Below are 17,455 nucleotides of genomic sequence, written 5' to 3'. Positions count from 1 at the left end.
AATAAATTATAAAGCGATAAGTTAAAGTAAGCTAATACTAGGCCGCCAGATTAAATCAGGCGAGTATTGATACGTGTAACTTGTACAGTCAGCCGAGCTCAAATAGAGAAGGGATTTACAGCTATCAGAAAAAGAAGCAGAGTTCAGGTGAGTTTCTAGCCCCATTTATGTGTTATGTTTTCGGGGCTGTGTGCATACTCAATATGTTTGTTAATACGCTTATCCTAAGAGATAAGTGTATGCCTTATGTGAATGATATGATATGTATGAATGATTGCTTGATGGTACGTGAAAGATCTTCGGATATTGCACGTACTGTCAGGTTGTAACGTTATAAATATGGTAAGTATGATATGTATGAATGATTGCTTGATGGTACGTGAACGATCTTCGGATATTGCACGTACTGTCAGGTTGTAACGTTATAAATATGGTAAGTATGATATGTATGAATGATTGCTTGATGGTACGTGAACGATCTTCGGATATTACACGTACTGTCAGGTTGTAACGTTATAAATATGGTAAGTATGATATGTATGAATGATTGCTTGATGGTACGTGAACGATCCTCGGATATTGCACGTACTGTCAGGTTGTAACGTTATAAATATGGTAAGTATGATATGTATGAATGATTGCTTGATGGTACGTGAACGATCTTCGGATATTACACGTACTGTCAGGTTGTAACGTTATAAATATGGTAAGTATGATATGTATGTTTATGTGTATGAACGTAGTAAAGTTAATAAAAGAAGGAAATGACGGTTGTATGGTTGTATGGTTACGAAAAGGGTACCGAGCCCTAATAATACTCGAGGTATGATGTATGGTTGTATGGTAACGAAGAGGGAATCGAACCCTACTAATATTCAAAAACAAGGGACCAGACCCTTATAATATCTGTGATGTTAGGGACCAGACCCTCATAATATCTGTGATGTTAGGGACCAGACCCTTACAATATCTGTGATGTTAGGGACCAGAACCTCATAATATCTGTGATGTTAGGGACTAGACCCTTATAATATCTGTGAGGATAGGGACCAGACCCTTATAATATCTGTGATGTTAGGGAATCGAACCCTTCTAATATTCGAAAACTAGGGACCAGACCCTTATAATATCTGTGAGGTTATAGGGCGAAAGGCTCTTTAAAACGTATGATTATGAATGTAAAGAAAGTATGTAAGTAAGAAAGAAAGTATGTAAGTGAGAATGAAGGTATGAGTACTTATGTGTGTATGAAAGAAAGTTATGAGGTTAAGTACGTATGTATGTAATAAGGTATTGTATGGTATTGTATGATTAACTAGAACTCACTCAGCGTAGCTGACTTTTAGTATGCACGCAGGTGAGTAGGATGAGACAGCTGGCTTGAGTGGAGGACACATGGCAGAAGACTAAAGCCTGGCATCTGAAGATCTGATATGTTTTATAAGTTATGTTTTGATTTTGAAAGACAAGAGGAATGTTTTAAGACATGATTATGAATTGATATGTAATGTTTTATGAAAGTTTTATATTCCGCGTAAAGTTTTTAATTAACTCTGATATTTAGAACTGTGTTTATGAGTAAATCCAACACGAAAGTAGGGTTACCGGTTCGGGGCCTTACAAGTTGGTATCAGAGCAAAGTTCGAGAGATTTAAGCATCCTACATGCTTAGACTCGAACAGAGAATGGGATTAAAGTAAGAAATGAAAGAAGATGCCAGTTCAAGATAGCCATGTGTCACACAAGCAAGCTCGGTAAAGGTAAAAGTATATGATTAATTTCATGTATAACGTAAGAATGTGTAAGGAAGTTAGCTTAATTGCTAAAGAAAGAATGTTTGAATGTTAGCTAAATTGCTAAAAGAAAAAAAAGGATGTGTGTATGCTAGCTTAATTGCTAAGGATAAGAATGTAGGTTATATGTATGATTATGGTTGTGTGTGAAGTAGAAACTAGCACAAGTGAAATCACAACGGGAAATATGTAGAACCTGAGGAGTAATGTTAAGAGTTAATTACACTTGGCCACTGTCATTAACTATTTACCTTACGAATCATGTGCTAAATAATTCCTAGAGAGATAACGTTTGTGTTTCCTTAGAGATAAGATAGATGACCGATACAAAGGAGGTCGTACTGGACGCTGTGGTAAAATACGTTCCAACCAGACACCCTTTTTGAAGAGGGTGACAAAGCGATGTACGAAAGCAGCAGGACTTCAACTTTAGGAAGTATTGCAGAAGGACCACACTTGGAGCTTGTAGTAAAATGTTAATGGAGTTGCTAAAATTGTATCGCACTACAATTTCTCTGAAGCATCAAATGCAGCTCGAACTAGGAAGTCCAAGTGGAGGCAACATGAAAGAAACGGAGATAAGCCAACTGGAATGAGTCAAGAAATGTAGTATGTCTGCAATGGTTAACTCCATAAAGGAACTTGCTGGGATCGGGAGTAACGAAACGAATGATGAGGAAGCGGAGGTGATTGAGAAGGACGGTGATTGTCAAGATATCCTGAGTAAACACGCATGAAAGGATGAGGCAACATAGTGTAGTGAATATGAAAGAAGACGCTAAGAAGAATCTAGTTGTGTACCTGAGACCATATGGAAGAGACCACTAGCGATACTTTCGTTAAAATATTAGGATGGTTAAGAATTGTAAGGTAGAATTAGAAGGATGTGAGTTCCTTGCTACTCTTTATGATTGACCTTAAGAGAGTTCGATGTCGTTTGGGACTGGATTTGACGTTTGAGCTTAAAGCTCGTATAGAAGGTAAGAATGAGTTGATAATGTTTAAGTCTTTGGGTGACGGTACAGTGACGGTTTATGATACTAAGGAAAGTTCAAGGCTTAACGTCATTCCGATAAAAAAAAAGAGATGAAAGTATGAGGATGTGTATAGATTTCTATGAGTTGAACAAGCTTACTGTAAAGAATATATATTGCCACAAATGGATAATTTGTTTGATCAAATGCAAGGTGCGAGTTGGTCCTCGCAAATAGACCTCAGAGCAGACTATCATCAGTTGAAAGTGAAAGAGGCAGACATCCCTAAGACAACATTTCAAACGCGATATGAATACTACGAGTTTCTCGTGATACCGTTTAGATAGACGAATGCTCAAGCAACATTTATGGTTATGATGAATTAGGTATGTCATCCAATATTAGGACAAAAATGTCGTTACCTTCACAGAAGATAGTTTTGATTATTCAAGGGATAAGTCCGACCATGCTGAACACTTGAGAGAAGAGTTGGAAACGTTGAAGAAAGAGTAATCGTTGGCTAAGTTTTCAAGGGGTAACCATTGACACATTTCATAAGAAGCAGAAGGAATGGAATACGAGGCAAGAAGATGAGTGAGGCTGATAAAGGATTATGACTGTGGAATCAAGTATTATCCTGGTGAGGCTAATATGGTTGCTGACGGCCAGAATGAGGAGAAGATATCACGACATTTAAGTAGTATAAATTAATTAGTACTCCGGATTGCATTAGCAAGATCCACAAGGTACCTTTAAAAGTTATAAAGGATGAGAGCAAGATAAAAAAATAAATAAATGAATTCCCTAGTTACACCGAGAGTTGAAAGATAATACTTATGATGTGAAAATCAGATTTGGTCACCTGAGGATTCCACGTCATGGGTATCCTCGAGGCCAAATCCTAGATGAAGGTCATAAGTCTAGATGTCGGTTATAATGAAGGCGTATACTAATGGAAGTCACATGCTTAAGTAGAAGTCAAATGAAGATGAGTCCATGGTATGTGACAGCTATGGATATACTTGATACTTTGCATACACAGATAAGAACAACCACATGTGTTACGAATATGGAGCCGACGGTCACACCGCAAGAGGATGTTAGAAACCAGGGACAAAAGGTGGAAAGACATGCAAGGAAAGCGTAGATATGGTTTAGACGAGTCTTGGCACAAATGATTAGTGAGTAATTGATAATCATGTGATCATGGAAAGAAGTCCTCTGGAACGGAAAGGATAGAATGGTATTATAAAAGAAAGTCAAGACATGCCAGTAAGGAAGTCGGTTAAGGTAATTGGTTACGATAGGTCAGGCAGCCTGATATGCAACGGCAAACAACAATGGATTCATAGGACAACGCGAGGCTTGATTAGTCAAGAAAGAGGGAGATGTATCATCATGGACTTCATGATCAAGCTACCTTGGGCAGCTATAACTCATGAACCTTACATGTTGATGCAGAGCTGAAAATGAAAGAAGGTATAAGTGGTGACTTAAGGAGTTCTCCGACAAGTTATGCAATGGATGCGCTTAAGAATTGCAAGAAGTGTTCTCTCTCAAGAAATAGACAAAGGGATTTCTAAGAAGTAACCATTAAGAAGAAACTGAAGAGGTTTCTTTTTCTTTTGGAATTAATATGTTTTGAACGTATTGCAAAGCAGTATATTTGCTAAAGGTTGTAATGGGACGGAATGATCATTCAGTGTTAAGTGTAATGATAGTAAGTGCAATGTTTCTATTTAAAGGACAAGAAAGAAGAGTACACTTGTGGAAGCAATATGCACTTGCAAAGTCTGGATAAGAAAGTGTATCACCAAGGACTTCATGGACAGGCTACCTAGGAAGCTAAAATTAATTAACATCACTCGTTGATTGTAAGACCAAGGATAAACCGGTAAGTTAGGGAGCTATGTCGGTTCAAGAAAGAATGTGAATACAGGAAGTATTCCTTTTACAAGGATTAAGCAGGTTGCGAGGACGAAACCTCTTATAAGGAGGGTAGACTTGTAACATCCCGAAATTTTAAAGTGATATTAATTATATTACTTACTAATAGAGGGAAAGTTTACTCGGGTTATAAGGAAATAAATAAAAGAGTAGGAGTTGGTATGGGTCGGGCTAGTGTCGGGTTATGGATTTGGATTAATGAGAATGGGATTTCAGGGATATAAATACCCCCAAAATCCCAACCATTTTCATTTTCACCAAACTTCCTACACACACACATTCTAACCGATCAAGATTCGAAGCCGAGACCCGAGATTTTGTTGATAGATCTGAGTTGGTAAGGTAAGAACAAATCCAACAAAGCTAATATTACTGAAAATGGTTAGGATTGGATGGGTTAACCGGACCCGAAACCCTAACTGCCCAAATCGGACCCCTAAGACGTCGATTTTAGGCCGATTTGATGGTTGGGTTTTGTAGGCGCCGATCATACGATTCCGTGGGGTACCAAAATCGAGTTATTTGGTTAAGAAACGAAGGAGTTATGGGCAAACAGATCTGCAGCGCGATAACTTCGCCTGCAAGATTAAGTTCGCCTGATGAACTTCGCCTTCAAGCGTAACTTCGCCTTCAAGCGTAACTTCGCCTAAGGATAACTTCGCCTACGGCCAAGTTCGCCTAAGGATAACTTCGCCTGAAGCCAAGTTCGCCTAAGGATAACTTCGCCTGAAGCCAAGTTCGCCTAAGGTTTAACTTCGCCTGAAGCCAAGTTCGTCTAAGGTTTAACTTCGCCTGAAGCCAAGTTCGCCTAAGGGTTAACTTCGCCTGAAGCCAAGTTCGCCTAAGGTTTAACTTCGCCTGAAGCCAAGTTCGCCTAAGGATTAACTTCGCCTGAAGCCAAGTTCGCCTAAGGGTTAACTTCGCCTAAAGCCAAGTTTGATTAGAAAATAAATTATAAAGCGATAAGTTAAAGTAAGCTAATACTAGGCCGCCAGATTAGATCAGGCGAGTATTGATACGTGTAACTTGTACAGTCAGCCGAGCTCAAATAGAGAAGGGATTTACAGCTATCAGAAAAAGAAGCAGAGTTCAGGTGAGTTTCTAGCCCCATTTATGTGTTATGTTTTCGGGGCTGTGTGCATACTCAATATGTTTGTTAATACGCTTATCCTAAGAGATAAGTGTATGCCTTATGTGAATGATATGATATGTATGAATGATTGCTTGATGGTACGTGAAAGATCTTCGGATATTGCACGTACTGTCAGGTTGTAACGTTATAAATATGGTAAGTATGATATGTATGAATGATTGCTTGATGGTACGTGAACGATCTTCGGATATTGCACGTACTGTCAGGTTGTAACGTTATAAATATGGTAAGTATGATATGTATGAATGATTGCTTGATGGTACGTGAACGATCTTCGGATATTACACGTACTGTCAGGTTGTAACGTTATAAATATGGTAAGTATGATATGTATGAATGATTGCTTGATGGTACGTGAACGATCTTCGGATATTGCACGTACTGTCAGGTTGTAACGTTATAAATATGGTAAGTATGATATGTATGAATGATTGCTTGATGGTACGTGAACGATCTTCGGATATTACACGTACTGTCAGGTTGTAACGTTATAAATATGGTAAGTATGATATGTATGTTTATGTGTATGAACGTAGTAAAGTTAATAAAAGAAGGAAATGACGGTTGTATGGTTGTATGGTTACGAAAAGGGTACCGAGCCCTAATAATACTCGAGGTATGATGTATGGTTGTATGGTAACGAAGAGGGAATCGAACCCTACTAATATTCGAAAACAAGGGACCAGACCCTTATAATATCTGTGATGTTAGGGACCAGACCCTCATAATATCTGTGATGTTAGGGACCAGACCCTTACAATATCTGTGATGTTAGGGACCAGACCCTCATAATATCTGTGATGTTAGGGACTAGACCCTTATAATATCTGTGAGGATAGGGACCAGACTCTTATAATATCTGTGATGTTAGGGAATCGAACCCTTCTAATATTCGAAAACTAGGGACCAGACCCTTATAATATCTGTGAGGTTATAGGGCGAAAGGCTCTTTAAAACGTATGATTATGAATGTAAAGAAAGTATGTAAGTAAGAAAGAAAGTATGTAAGTGAGAATGAAGGTATGAGTACTTATGTGTGTATGAAAGAAAGTTATGAGGTTAAGTACGTATGTATGTAATAAGGTATTGTATTGTATTGTATGATTAACTAGAACTCACTCAGCGTAGCTGACTTTTAGTATGCACGCAGGTGAGTAGGATGAGACAGCTGGCTTGAGTGGAGGACACATGGCAGAAGACTAAAGCCTGGCATCTGAAGATCTGATATGTTTTATAAGTTATGTTTTGATTTTGAAAGACAAGAGGAATGTTTTAAGACATGATTATGAATTGATATGTAATGTTTTATGAAAGTTTTATATTCCGCGTAAAGTTTTTAATTAACTCTGATATTTAGAACTGTGTTTATGAGTAAATCCAACACGAAAGTAGGGTTACCGGTTCGGGGCCTTACAACGAAATGCATAGTCTCATCGATACTAACTTCATCGAGAGGGATGCGGAGATTACCCTCGGCAATAAACTTCTTGCGGTTAGAAACACGAAACACCGGGTGAATATTAGAGAGTTCAACAGGAAGTTTGAGACGATACGCAACAGGACCAACTCTATCAATAATCTCAAAAGGACCAACGAAACGAGGAGTTAGTTTTCCCTTCTTTCCAAAACGAACAACTCCCTTCCAAGGGGAAGCTTTGAGTAAAACAAAATCACCAACACTGAACTCAAGGGGTTTACGTCTCTTATCAGCATAACTATTCTGATGACTACGAGCAGCAAGGAGATTTTGACGAATTTGAGCAATACGATCAGTCGTTTCTTGGACTAGTTCAGGACCAGTGATTTGAGATTCGCCAACTTCGTTCCAACAGATCGGTGATCGACATTTACGAACATAGAGCGCTTTAAAAGGTGCCATACCAATACTAGAGTGAAAACTATTATTATAAGAGAACTCGATAAGCGGTAGATGAATATCACAATTTCCTCCAAAATCGGGGACACAAGAACGAAGCATATCCTCTAAAGTTTGGATTGTTCGCTCGGATTGACCGTCAGATTGCGGGTGATAAGCAGTACTAAGATCCAATCGAGTACCCAAAGCAGATTGAAGCGACTTCCAAAAACGAGAAGTAAAACGACCATCACGGTCAGATATAATAGATAACGGAGTTCCATGATGACAAACAATTTTCTCAACGTAAATGCGCGCCAATTGCTCGACGGTATAAGTCTCTTTGACGGGAATGAAATGAGCAGACTTGGTCAGACGATCAACAATTACCCAAATACTATCATGTTGCTTGCGGGTAGAAAGAAGTTTAGTGATAAAATCTATAGCAATACCTTCCCATTTCCACTCGGGGATGGGAGGTTGCTCGAGTAATCCAAAAGGCCGATGATGCTCGGCTTTCACTTTGAAAGGTGAGGCATTTAGAAACATACAGAGCGATATCTTTCTTCATACCAGGCCACCAATAGACATAACGAAGGTCGGCGTACATCTTATCCGCACCGGGATGTACGGAATATCGTGACTTGTGAGCTTCGTCCATAATAAATGTGTGAAGATCATCACGATTGGGGATCCACAAGCGGTTCAGAAAGTAAAGCAGACCATTGGGTTTAGTTTCAAGTTGGGTTTCGGCACCACACGACATCTCGTCATACATATTACCTTCGGTGACTGATTCGTGTTGAGCATCGAAAACACGCTTTTCGAGATCATTTTGAACAAGAACACAAGTAAGAAGTATCGATTTGAATGACTTCTTACGACTGAGAGCGTCGGCCACGACATTCGCCTTTCCAGAATGATAGCGAATTTCGCATTCGTAGTCGCTAAGCAACTCGGTCCATCGACGTTGTCTCATATTGAGTTCTTTTTGGTTAAAATGTGTTGGAGACTCTTGTGATCGGTATACACCACACACTTCGTACCATAGAGATAATGTCTCCAAATTTTCAAGGCAAATACGACAACACCAAGTTCGAGATCATGCGTCGTATAATTTTTCTCGTGAATCTTGAGTTGTCTCGAAGCGTAAGCGATAACCTTGCCTCGATGCATGAGAACGCAACCAAGACCTTGGTTAGAAGCGTCGCAAAAAACGATAAAATCTTCATTTCCTTCAGGAAGAGCAAGGATAGGAGCATTGCAAAGCATGTCCTTAAGAGTTTCAAACACTTCTTCTTGATTTGACCCCCACACATAGGTGACGATACGAAATAACCCGGTCGCGGCGGTGGTCTTCAAAACAATAGCGGATGAGTGGGATGATGACGACTAGTGGCCGGCTTTGGTTTCTTTGGCGGCTGAGTTCAAAGCCGTAAACAATAATAATAATATCAATCTGTTCACAGAAGGTCACGATTATAATATGTATTGACTTTTGGAGGCGGCTCCAAATAAGTTGGAGTGTTCTCCAAGTTTTTCTTGGATTGCTATTATTATTTATGTTAATATATTTAATAAGATTGTTAATTATATTTACTAAACATTAATTGGGCCTAAAGTCCAACTCGTTTCAACTCTTGTTTAAAGCCTGAACCAGTTTATTTATCTAATAAATAAACTTTAAGATATTAGTTATATTTAGTATAAATAATAATCAGTATAGTAATTCGTCGATACCGGTTAACTAATTAAGCGGATTTTATGCTCGTTACCAAGGTGTAACTCTCACGGGTCACAACTCGGTTGGCCACGTTGACTTACCCGAACTGGTCCATAATTCCAACATGGCCTTGGAACACCGTCGTCGGTCCCCCCCATCACTCGTGATGTGGGTGCGGCCGTGATGGCCATCACGTGGTGGAGCCCGAGGATTGTGACCGTTGATGACCGTTGGGTTATTAAAAAAACAAGGAATGAATGAGTGAAGCAGCTGATACAGAATATGAACAAAAACTTCAAAACAAAAATCATACCTGTGGACTTAGAGTTGAGACCGTGTTATTTGAGAAATGCAAGTGCTTTAAATCAGAGCTCTGTAAAACAAACGAAGAATAAATATGGAGGAGGAGGAAGAAGAAGACGGAGGGTACTTAAGTCATTTTCTATTATTTATGTTTGTCTGTTTGTGTAACTATATTATTTGAATAAATAAATTAAGGGAAACACCACCCTTATATCATTTTTCATATCTTATGACGCTAAATAATAATAAGTATTCCCCCCACCCCCACGTCACGGAGGAACGGGTTAACTGTAGTACATGTTCTATAATTTTTAAGTTGTAATATGTTTTAGATTGTTTATTAATTTTTATTTTTTACCTTTAATTTTTAAGTTATTAAAAAAATCCAAACCATCACTACTTCCCCCCCCCCAACTAAATTCCATCACTAGTGATGGAATGTGTTGGGGTGAGATGACACACCACCATTGAGTGTGGCGAGTGATGAAAATTGGACCATCCCCACCCCCTTAAGGGTCCTGAAAACAAGAAGGCAAGGTGTTTCCCACTGGACCAAAGTTTCTTTTTGGTTATGGGTTCACTCTCATATTTCATGTAGGCTTTCTATATAAAATCCAAAACTCAGTGGGTTCCTGTGAACCCGTATTTATACGCGTAGATCTGCCCCTGACTACATGGAACGAATATTATGATAGGAGGTTGGACTGGAAATGAAATTTAAAGGAGAACAGGTTAGTTAGGGTCAAAGTAAAATATGTAATCAAAGTTGATATTTAGTCAAAATTGACAGTATTTAACATATATGTTGTATTTCAAAATGTGTAGTTGTTTGAATAAATTTAAATATCCAAACCCGTGTTGCAGACGGGTACATAACCTAGTAATTATATAAACATATTATGAACTAGTTAACAAATAAATATGAAACAACTAAACCCATTTTACACAATCACACAAATGAGCTCATTCTAAGTCCAAACACCTAATACAAATTTAAACAATCAAACTATTTAACTCACTCACTTTCAAGTTTGAAAACTAACCATTTAAAAAAACGACGTTTTTGTTAACTAACGTATCTACAAGTTGACTTTTCAAATAAAAATTCAATCGACGATTTAGATGCCTACTTCTACCGGTTATACACACGTGAATAGGCCGGTTTTGGGCTAAAAACAAATCAAAACCGAAAACTCGATTTTAAAAAAATGCCAAAAATATAAATTTGCATGAAAAATTGACGATTCTGTTTAGACTTCGAACCCATTATTATATATGCTATTGGTTGATTTGAGTTTAAATTTATAAACATACGATTATGTCAAGAGTCAAAACCCATTATATATAAATCTGTCTTCGTCTTTTTATCATGTGACCAGACCTACCCCAAACCGAAAAAATTAATACTTAGTGAGTTAGTGATAGACAATCGACCCTAAGAGAATTCAAACCCCAATGGAAAATAATCATGGGTCCGCCACTGAGTTACATTACATCCGATCACAATCATAAATACATGTCCTAAGCATCTCGAGTTTTAGCATTGCATGTTGGGTTATGTAGGGGTGTTCATTATTCGGTTTGAAACTTATTAAACCAAAAATCCAATTTGAAAAATCGAAACATATTCTTACAACATTTATTAGTCTATAACCTATTAACCAATTCGTCTTCCGGTTTTACAAAATTCAAACTCCGATTCACAGAATAAACCATTTAAACCGATAAAGAGATTTACTTACTCGGCTAACATATTTGGGGAGTTGAATTTGGTTATTCGATTCGGTTTCAGTAACAACCAAATAAAAATCCTAAACCGAATAAACCGAAAACCTAAAAAGTAACCGATATTAGGTCAAACAGTATGGGCCAAGCTTGGGTTTGTACTTGTTTCCTGTTTATATCCACATAATATCGTTCCGACACAAACCAGACGCACACGAGATAACTAGCTTCAAATCACCAACATCGCATGACGACGAAGAAGATGACGATTTTATCCTTCATCAATCGTCTAATTGATTCAATTTCACATCCGATTTAACCTTTTCTTTTTTATGTTTGTTTGTATTGTTCACGTATTGTAATCCCCAATTCCTAGGGTTAGGGTTTCCTTTTCCAATTTGTATAGAATAATAATAATCAGCTGTTTTGTATGTTTTTCTTTGATTTGATTTTGTGGAAATTGAAATAATGGAGATGGATAGTAGTTCTAGAGGTAGGCAATTTGATAGATCATCTAGAGATATGAAGAAACCGAGACTTAATAATAACAACGGTAGGCTGGTGGCGGCAGGGTTCCGGCAGAGTGCCGAGAGAGAGAGAGATTTAGAAAACAGTGGAGGAGGTTATCATCCGCAGGCGTTATCGCAGTTGCAGCTGCAGCATCAGGAGCTGGTGGATCAGTACATGACGGCGTTGGCGGAGCTGACGTTTAACTCGAAGCCGATTATTACGAATTTGACGATTATTGCTGGAGAGAATGTGCAGGCTGCTAAAGATATAGCTGCTGCTATCTGCACTAATATTCTTGAGGTAGGATTAGTGTCATACAGTCATCAAATGATATTATTTTGTTCACTGAATGAAAATATATTCATTTGTAAATGGTTGATAATGATGTATATGGATTTCAATTTTAAACTAAGTTGGTGCTTTTATGAGTATATGAGACACAGTTGGTTTAGTGCAAATGTGTGTGAATGAGAAGGTTATGTTCTTATTGTTGATGTGATGTGATTGGTTACCAGAGCCAAATCAACCGAACATGGTCTATGTCAATATTTTTAGGATGAATTTCAAAGCTTAAAGGGCTTTGTATATAAAGAAAAATAGATATATATATGCTGGTCTTTTGTGGTTTATTATAATATGTTGATGTTTTTTTTTTTTTAATATATGTTGTTGCTATCTTACTGTTGCAAGTTACAAATTTCTCTTGTTTAACTTCTTTGTCTTGATGAAAAGCTTTTAATATTTGTATTTGTTGCTGACTTGGAAAAACTGTTTTTAGATCCCGAGTGATCAAAAGCTGCCATCACTATACCTTCTCGACAGTATTGTGAAGAATATTGGCAGAGATTACATCAGATACTTTGCTGCCAGACTACCTGAGGTTAGAGTTTTAGTCACCAGAAGTGCCTTTAACTATGTTAATCAATTAGTTCAAGCAGTTTTGTTAGTCCTCTACATGAAAAATTTATTGAAGGTTAGGAAAATAAAGATAAAGTCATTATTTTCTTTAGTTTTGTATCTTTCTGATGTATACTTACGGTTACATAAATGGAACTTCTGCTTAAGTATCAGCATTTCTTCTACACTTCTTGATCCGGTTAAATGAATGCTTGAACATTAGTGAACAGTTTAGTTACCATTTAAAATGATACTTTTGTTCAATAATGTATGCTATCTTCAAATATTCTGTTAAGTGCTATGGATATTAATTATCACTGGTTAGTTGCTCCCTTGGGTGGGTCTTTTAGGTTTTCTGCAAGGCATATAAACAGGTTGATTCAGTTGTACGTTCCGGAATGCGCCATCTTTTCGGTACTTGGAAAGGTGTATTTCCGCCTCAATCACTACAACTTATTGAGAGAGCTCTTGGTTTTCAATCAGCTGCAAACATATCATCTTCTTTAGAACCTGACTCGCAATCTCAACGCCCTGCTCGAAGTATTCATGTGAATCCCGAGTATTTGGAGGCTAGACAGAAACTTCAACAGTCGAGTATGGTAAGGGGCTCTTTTTCTTGGAAAATCTTACTTTTTTCTGTTTTGCATCGGTATCATCTACTATTTTCAGGAGTGTGCATGGTTGGGTTGGAGCCCAAAACCAACCCAAACCGAACCAAAATTGAAATTCGGTTTTTGAGTTTTTGGAAACTGTTCGGTTTCGGTGTTTTTTCATTGTTTTCATGACCGGACAGGATAGACCGGTAACCGATCATAGAATTGGTTTGGTTTGGTTTGTCTATTTAACCGTTCCTTATTTGACCTGGCCAGTTATCGATAGGATCAGTGAACCAGTTGAACCAGACTGGATGGTCAACCGGATTTATATATATATTTTTATTTTTCTTTCCTTCAAAATCTCATTTTATGAGTCATTCATTGCTCGAGGTTCCACATTTTATTTGTACAAGTCTTAATATTATATTAAAATTGCAATACAGTATTATAGTATCTTCTTTTGTATTATATATATGCACACAAACACACCCAAATATATGTTGTACATTATTAAATGACGCCATCTGGTTCTGAAATTCTTTCCAAACGGTCTGACTTGTGAACCTGTATTCCTGTAAGACAACCGTTTTGCTGTCCAGTAAGGCTATAAATACATTTGTTTTTTCATTTTCAGTTTTACCATATGGGCTTGAAATGATTCTTTTTGTTAATTAATGTATTAAATTTTATAAATTAACGTTCAAAATATAAAGTGAGAATTCATAAATTAGGTTAATGCACACTCATAATTATTTATATCACTCGTTTTTCAATATCAACATGGTTTGTTGATCTACTAATTTAAACAAGAATTAAGTAGGAACGATTGAAAAACAAGTACACTTTTATTATAATGTTCATTATACAAGTTGACCTTTTATCCTCTTTTTTGAACAACGTGAAGGCAAAAGTTCCAACTATTGACACAAAGCTGATTAACACACCGGAGGATATTAATAGTCAAGACAGAACATCAGCCAATATTACTTCTATGAGGGCCCACACAAACTCTCGCCTCAAGGTAAATGTATGCTAGTTAAAATTTTTAAATTTTATAAATTGGCTAAAGAAATAGTAAATATGCAGAACATTCAGCAGGCACAAAGTAGCGTGGAGGGCAGTATTCGTGAGAATGAACGTGAAATATTTAATGAAAAGGGATTTGACAATAATAGAAATGGCTTTTCCACGAAGTGTGAAAACCCTAATTCCTCAACCAAGAAACCTGCAAATGCAGATGGCAAATTGCAGCCTGCAAATTATATTGCAGTTAAGAAATTTGGTCAGTTAAATAGGAGCTGGAAGAATTCAGATGAAGAAGAATACGTGTGGGGTGGTATGAACTCACGGTTACCGAATTCTGTTAAATCCGATGGTAGCTCAAAGCGGGACCCGAGGTCACCCCCTGAGCCTGAAAAGACGGTAAGCATTAAGAAAATAGAATGGAGCATGATCATGTTCATTTATTTAACTTTAACTGAACAAACAGAAACAGATGAGGTTTTCGTGCTCGTGTATGTTTGTTTGTTATTCGTGAACGGTTCACGAACGTAAGAGAATGAACTTAGTTGAACACGGATGAACTAACATAACCGAGCGAACACCTATTAGAAACAAACGTAAACATCAATATGCCGGCTCTAAAATTTTTATACAACTAGAGCAAGTTGTAAGAGGTGATGTTTTAATTTCATAAAACTAAACTGAATTGTAATGGGTCTACGTCTTTTAAATGAATATATAAAACGAACGAACTTAAACTAACGCTCATGAACATAAATGGACGAACGAGGCATGTCTATATATGATAAACACATGTAAAACTCGAAACTGATGATCTGTATTTGAACTTTGTAGGGTTTTGAGAATCGTTTCCAAAAATCACAGGGTTTATCTGCCAACGGGGTATCCACATTGGTTAAATCTATCTTAAAGCCCTCGAGTCTAGATGGGTTTCCTCCAAGTGCAGTAACGGGCCCGCAACGACACACTCCTGCACCCTCGATCCCGATTCATTCAAGTAGAATACTGAGTAATATTACTGCCCAAGATAATAAACCCACTGTATCTCGGGGACAGAAAAACACAGGACCTGCTAGTCATTCTTCTCAAGATTCTTTCCACACCGATGGTTCTCAAAAAACACGGGACCTGCTGCATTCACATACTAAAAAGCATGAGGCCACTCAAGCAGACTTGCCACCTGTCACGAGTATTTTGAGTACACTGGTTGCCAAAGGCTGGATTTCTGCATCAAAGCCTGACCCTCCATCTGACGAAAAAATACAAAAAGATGAAAATACCCCTCACAAAGGACCTGCACCAGAAAAGAGGAAGTCACCTCTTAGTAAGGACGACCCATCTCCCACCGAAGATGTAAAAAGTGTTATTGGGTTTGAATTTAAGCCTGATGTGATTCGGAGGTCGCATACCGCTGTAATAAGTCAACTCATCATCGATGAACTTCCACACCAGTGTCACATATGCGGGTTACGGTTTAAACTTATGGAACGGTTTGACCGACACATCGAGTGGCATACACTTAATGACCCTGAATTGAACACGCTCAATAAATCATCGAGGAGGTGGTTCACAAGTTCTGAAGATTGGGTTAATGGGAAGCTTGAAATGCGGTCTGGTGATCAGATTATGGGTCCCGTGCTGATTGATGGTGAGCAGATGGTTGTTGCTGATGAAAGTCAGTGCGCGTGCGTGTTGTGTGGTGAGGTGTTTGATGACTTTTATTTCCAAGAATCGGGTAAATGGATGTTTAGAAGAGCTGTGTATCTTAACATCGAAGACGGGGATATTGGTAATACTTACGGGCCCATAGTGCATGCACATTGTGTATCAGAAAATTCTCTTTCTGATTTGGGATTGCTTAGTGATGTCGAAAGAGTAAGTATTGTTCCATTCTATAAACACCCCTGAAATAACTAGTGGCTCGATTTTGGTTTTGCATGTAATTAAAACCGGAAAAAGCAAAACCAAATGGTTTTCAAAAACTCAAATACTGAATTTTTGGTTTTTGGTTCAGTTTGAGCCCAAAACCGATCCATGCACACCCCTGGCTTCTGCAGTATAGATGATTTAAAATATATTTATTTTAAAATAAAATGATTTAGAATGCTTTTTAGCAATAAAGATATACTTTGGGCAGTTATTGTAACTTTGGTATCATATATTGTTTTTGACTTTCAGGAAGGCAAGTAATGCTTTTAAGTGAAATCAAGTGGGCGATCATATGATGAAGCCGAAAGTGAGTAAAACCAGGTTTGGTATTTGGTTGCTGATACATTCTTAAGTTATTATCAGTGAGCACCTTCAAACTTAGTGTCAATGCTGGAAAGTGGAAAAACATGGATCGTCAATTTTTTTAATTTTACTTTTTTTAATTGTTTTTCGGTCAACCTTTGATAGAAAGAAAATTAATACATCCCATATGGTCTTGCACCATATTTTTACTTAGTATTATTTACTTGCTGCTTGTTTATCTCGGTCGTTTACTTTTTTTTATTTAACTTTATAATTCGAAGTTCTTAGCTTTCAAAAGCAAAAAACAGGCCGAAGTTGCAGAGTGAGAGAGAAAGCAGCGTGTAATTTATTTCAGTTGCTGAAGACATGGAAAATTAATGTTTTGGTTTGTGTTTTGATTGAATTTGCTATTTTAGTAGTTGAGATGTGCTATACATTAATGAACTTTAGATCTTTAATGGTGGTGATTGTATTTTTGTTTTTTCATTCCTTAAGGACTATATTAATGAATTTGAATAGTCCACGATTCCTGTATCATCACTAGTCTCGAGATGTTAAACTGGTAGCGATTGCGAGCTAGCCACTTGGCCTGTTGAACCGAACCTTGAAGATTTTGTCACATGAACCAAACCGTACATGTATTTGTTGTAGGTTGAAACTAATACGACCTGTTAACAATAATTTTTTTTTGAGTAAATTGTTCCTGTCGTTTGCTCACTATTGT

At 37.5% G+C, this 17,455-nt stretch overlaps 1 protein-coding gene across 1 annotated transcript; it reads left to right on the top strand.

Moving 5' to 3' along the window:
- The first annotated feature begins 11,665 nt into the window (after positions 1 to 11,665).
- Positions 11,666 to 16,990, top strand: LOC143572839 (polyadenylation and cleavage factor homolog 4-like). Its single transcript, XM_077057887.1, has 7 exons — positions 11,666 to 12,283; positions 12,762 to 12,863; positions 13,231 to 13,479; positions 14,381 to 14,497; positions 14,563 to 14,898; positions 15,334 to 16,374; positions 16,678 to 16,990. The coding sequence occupies exons 1-7, from the start codon at positions 11,942 to 11,944 to the stop codon at positions 16,687 to 16,689; spliced, it is 2,199 nt and encodes a 732-aa protein (XP_076914002.1). The 5' UTR covers positions 11,666 to 11,941; the 3' UTR covers positions 16,690 to 16,990.
- Positions 16,991 to 17,455: the final 465 nt, after the last annotated feature.

Source organism: Bidens hawaiensis, unplaced genomic scaffold, assembly GCF_021521415.1.
Source record: "Bidens hawaiensis isolate Kalapana, Puna unplaced genomic scaffold, B.hawaiensis_p1.1 tig00026042_1, whole genome shotgun sequence".
NCBI classification, from domain to species: Eukaryota; Viridiplantae; Streptophyta; class Magnoliopsida; order Asterales; family Asteraceae; genus Bidens; species Bidens hawaiensis.
The sequence above is the reverse complement of the archived record's forward strand: the minus strand, read 5'-3'. Positions and strand labels throughout refer to the sequence as shown.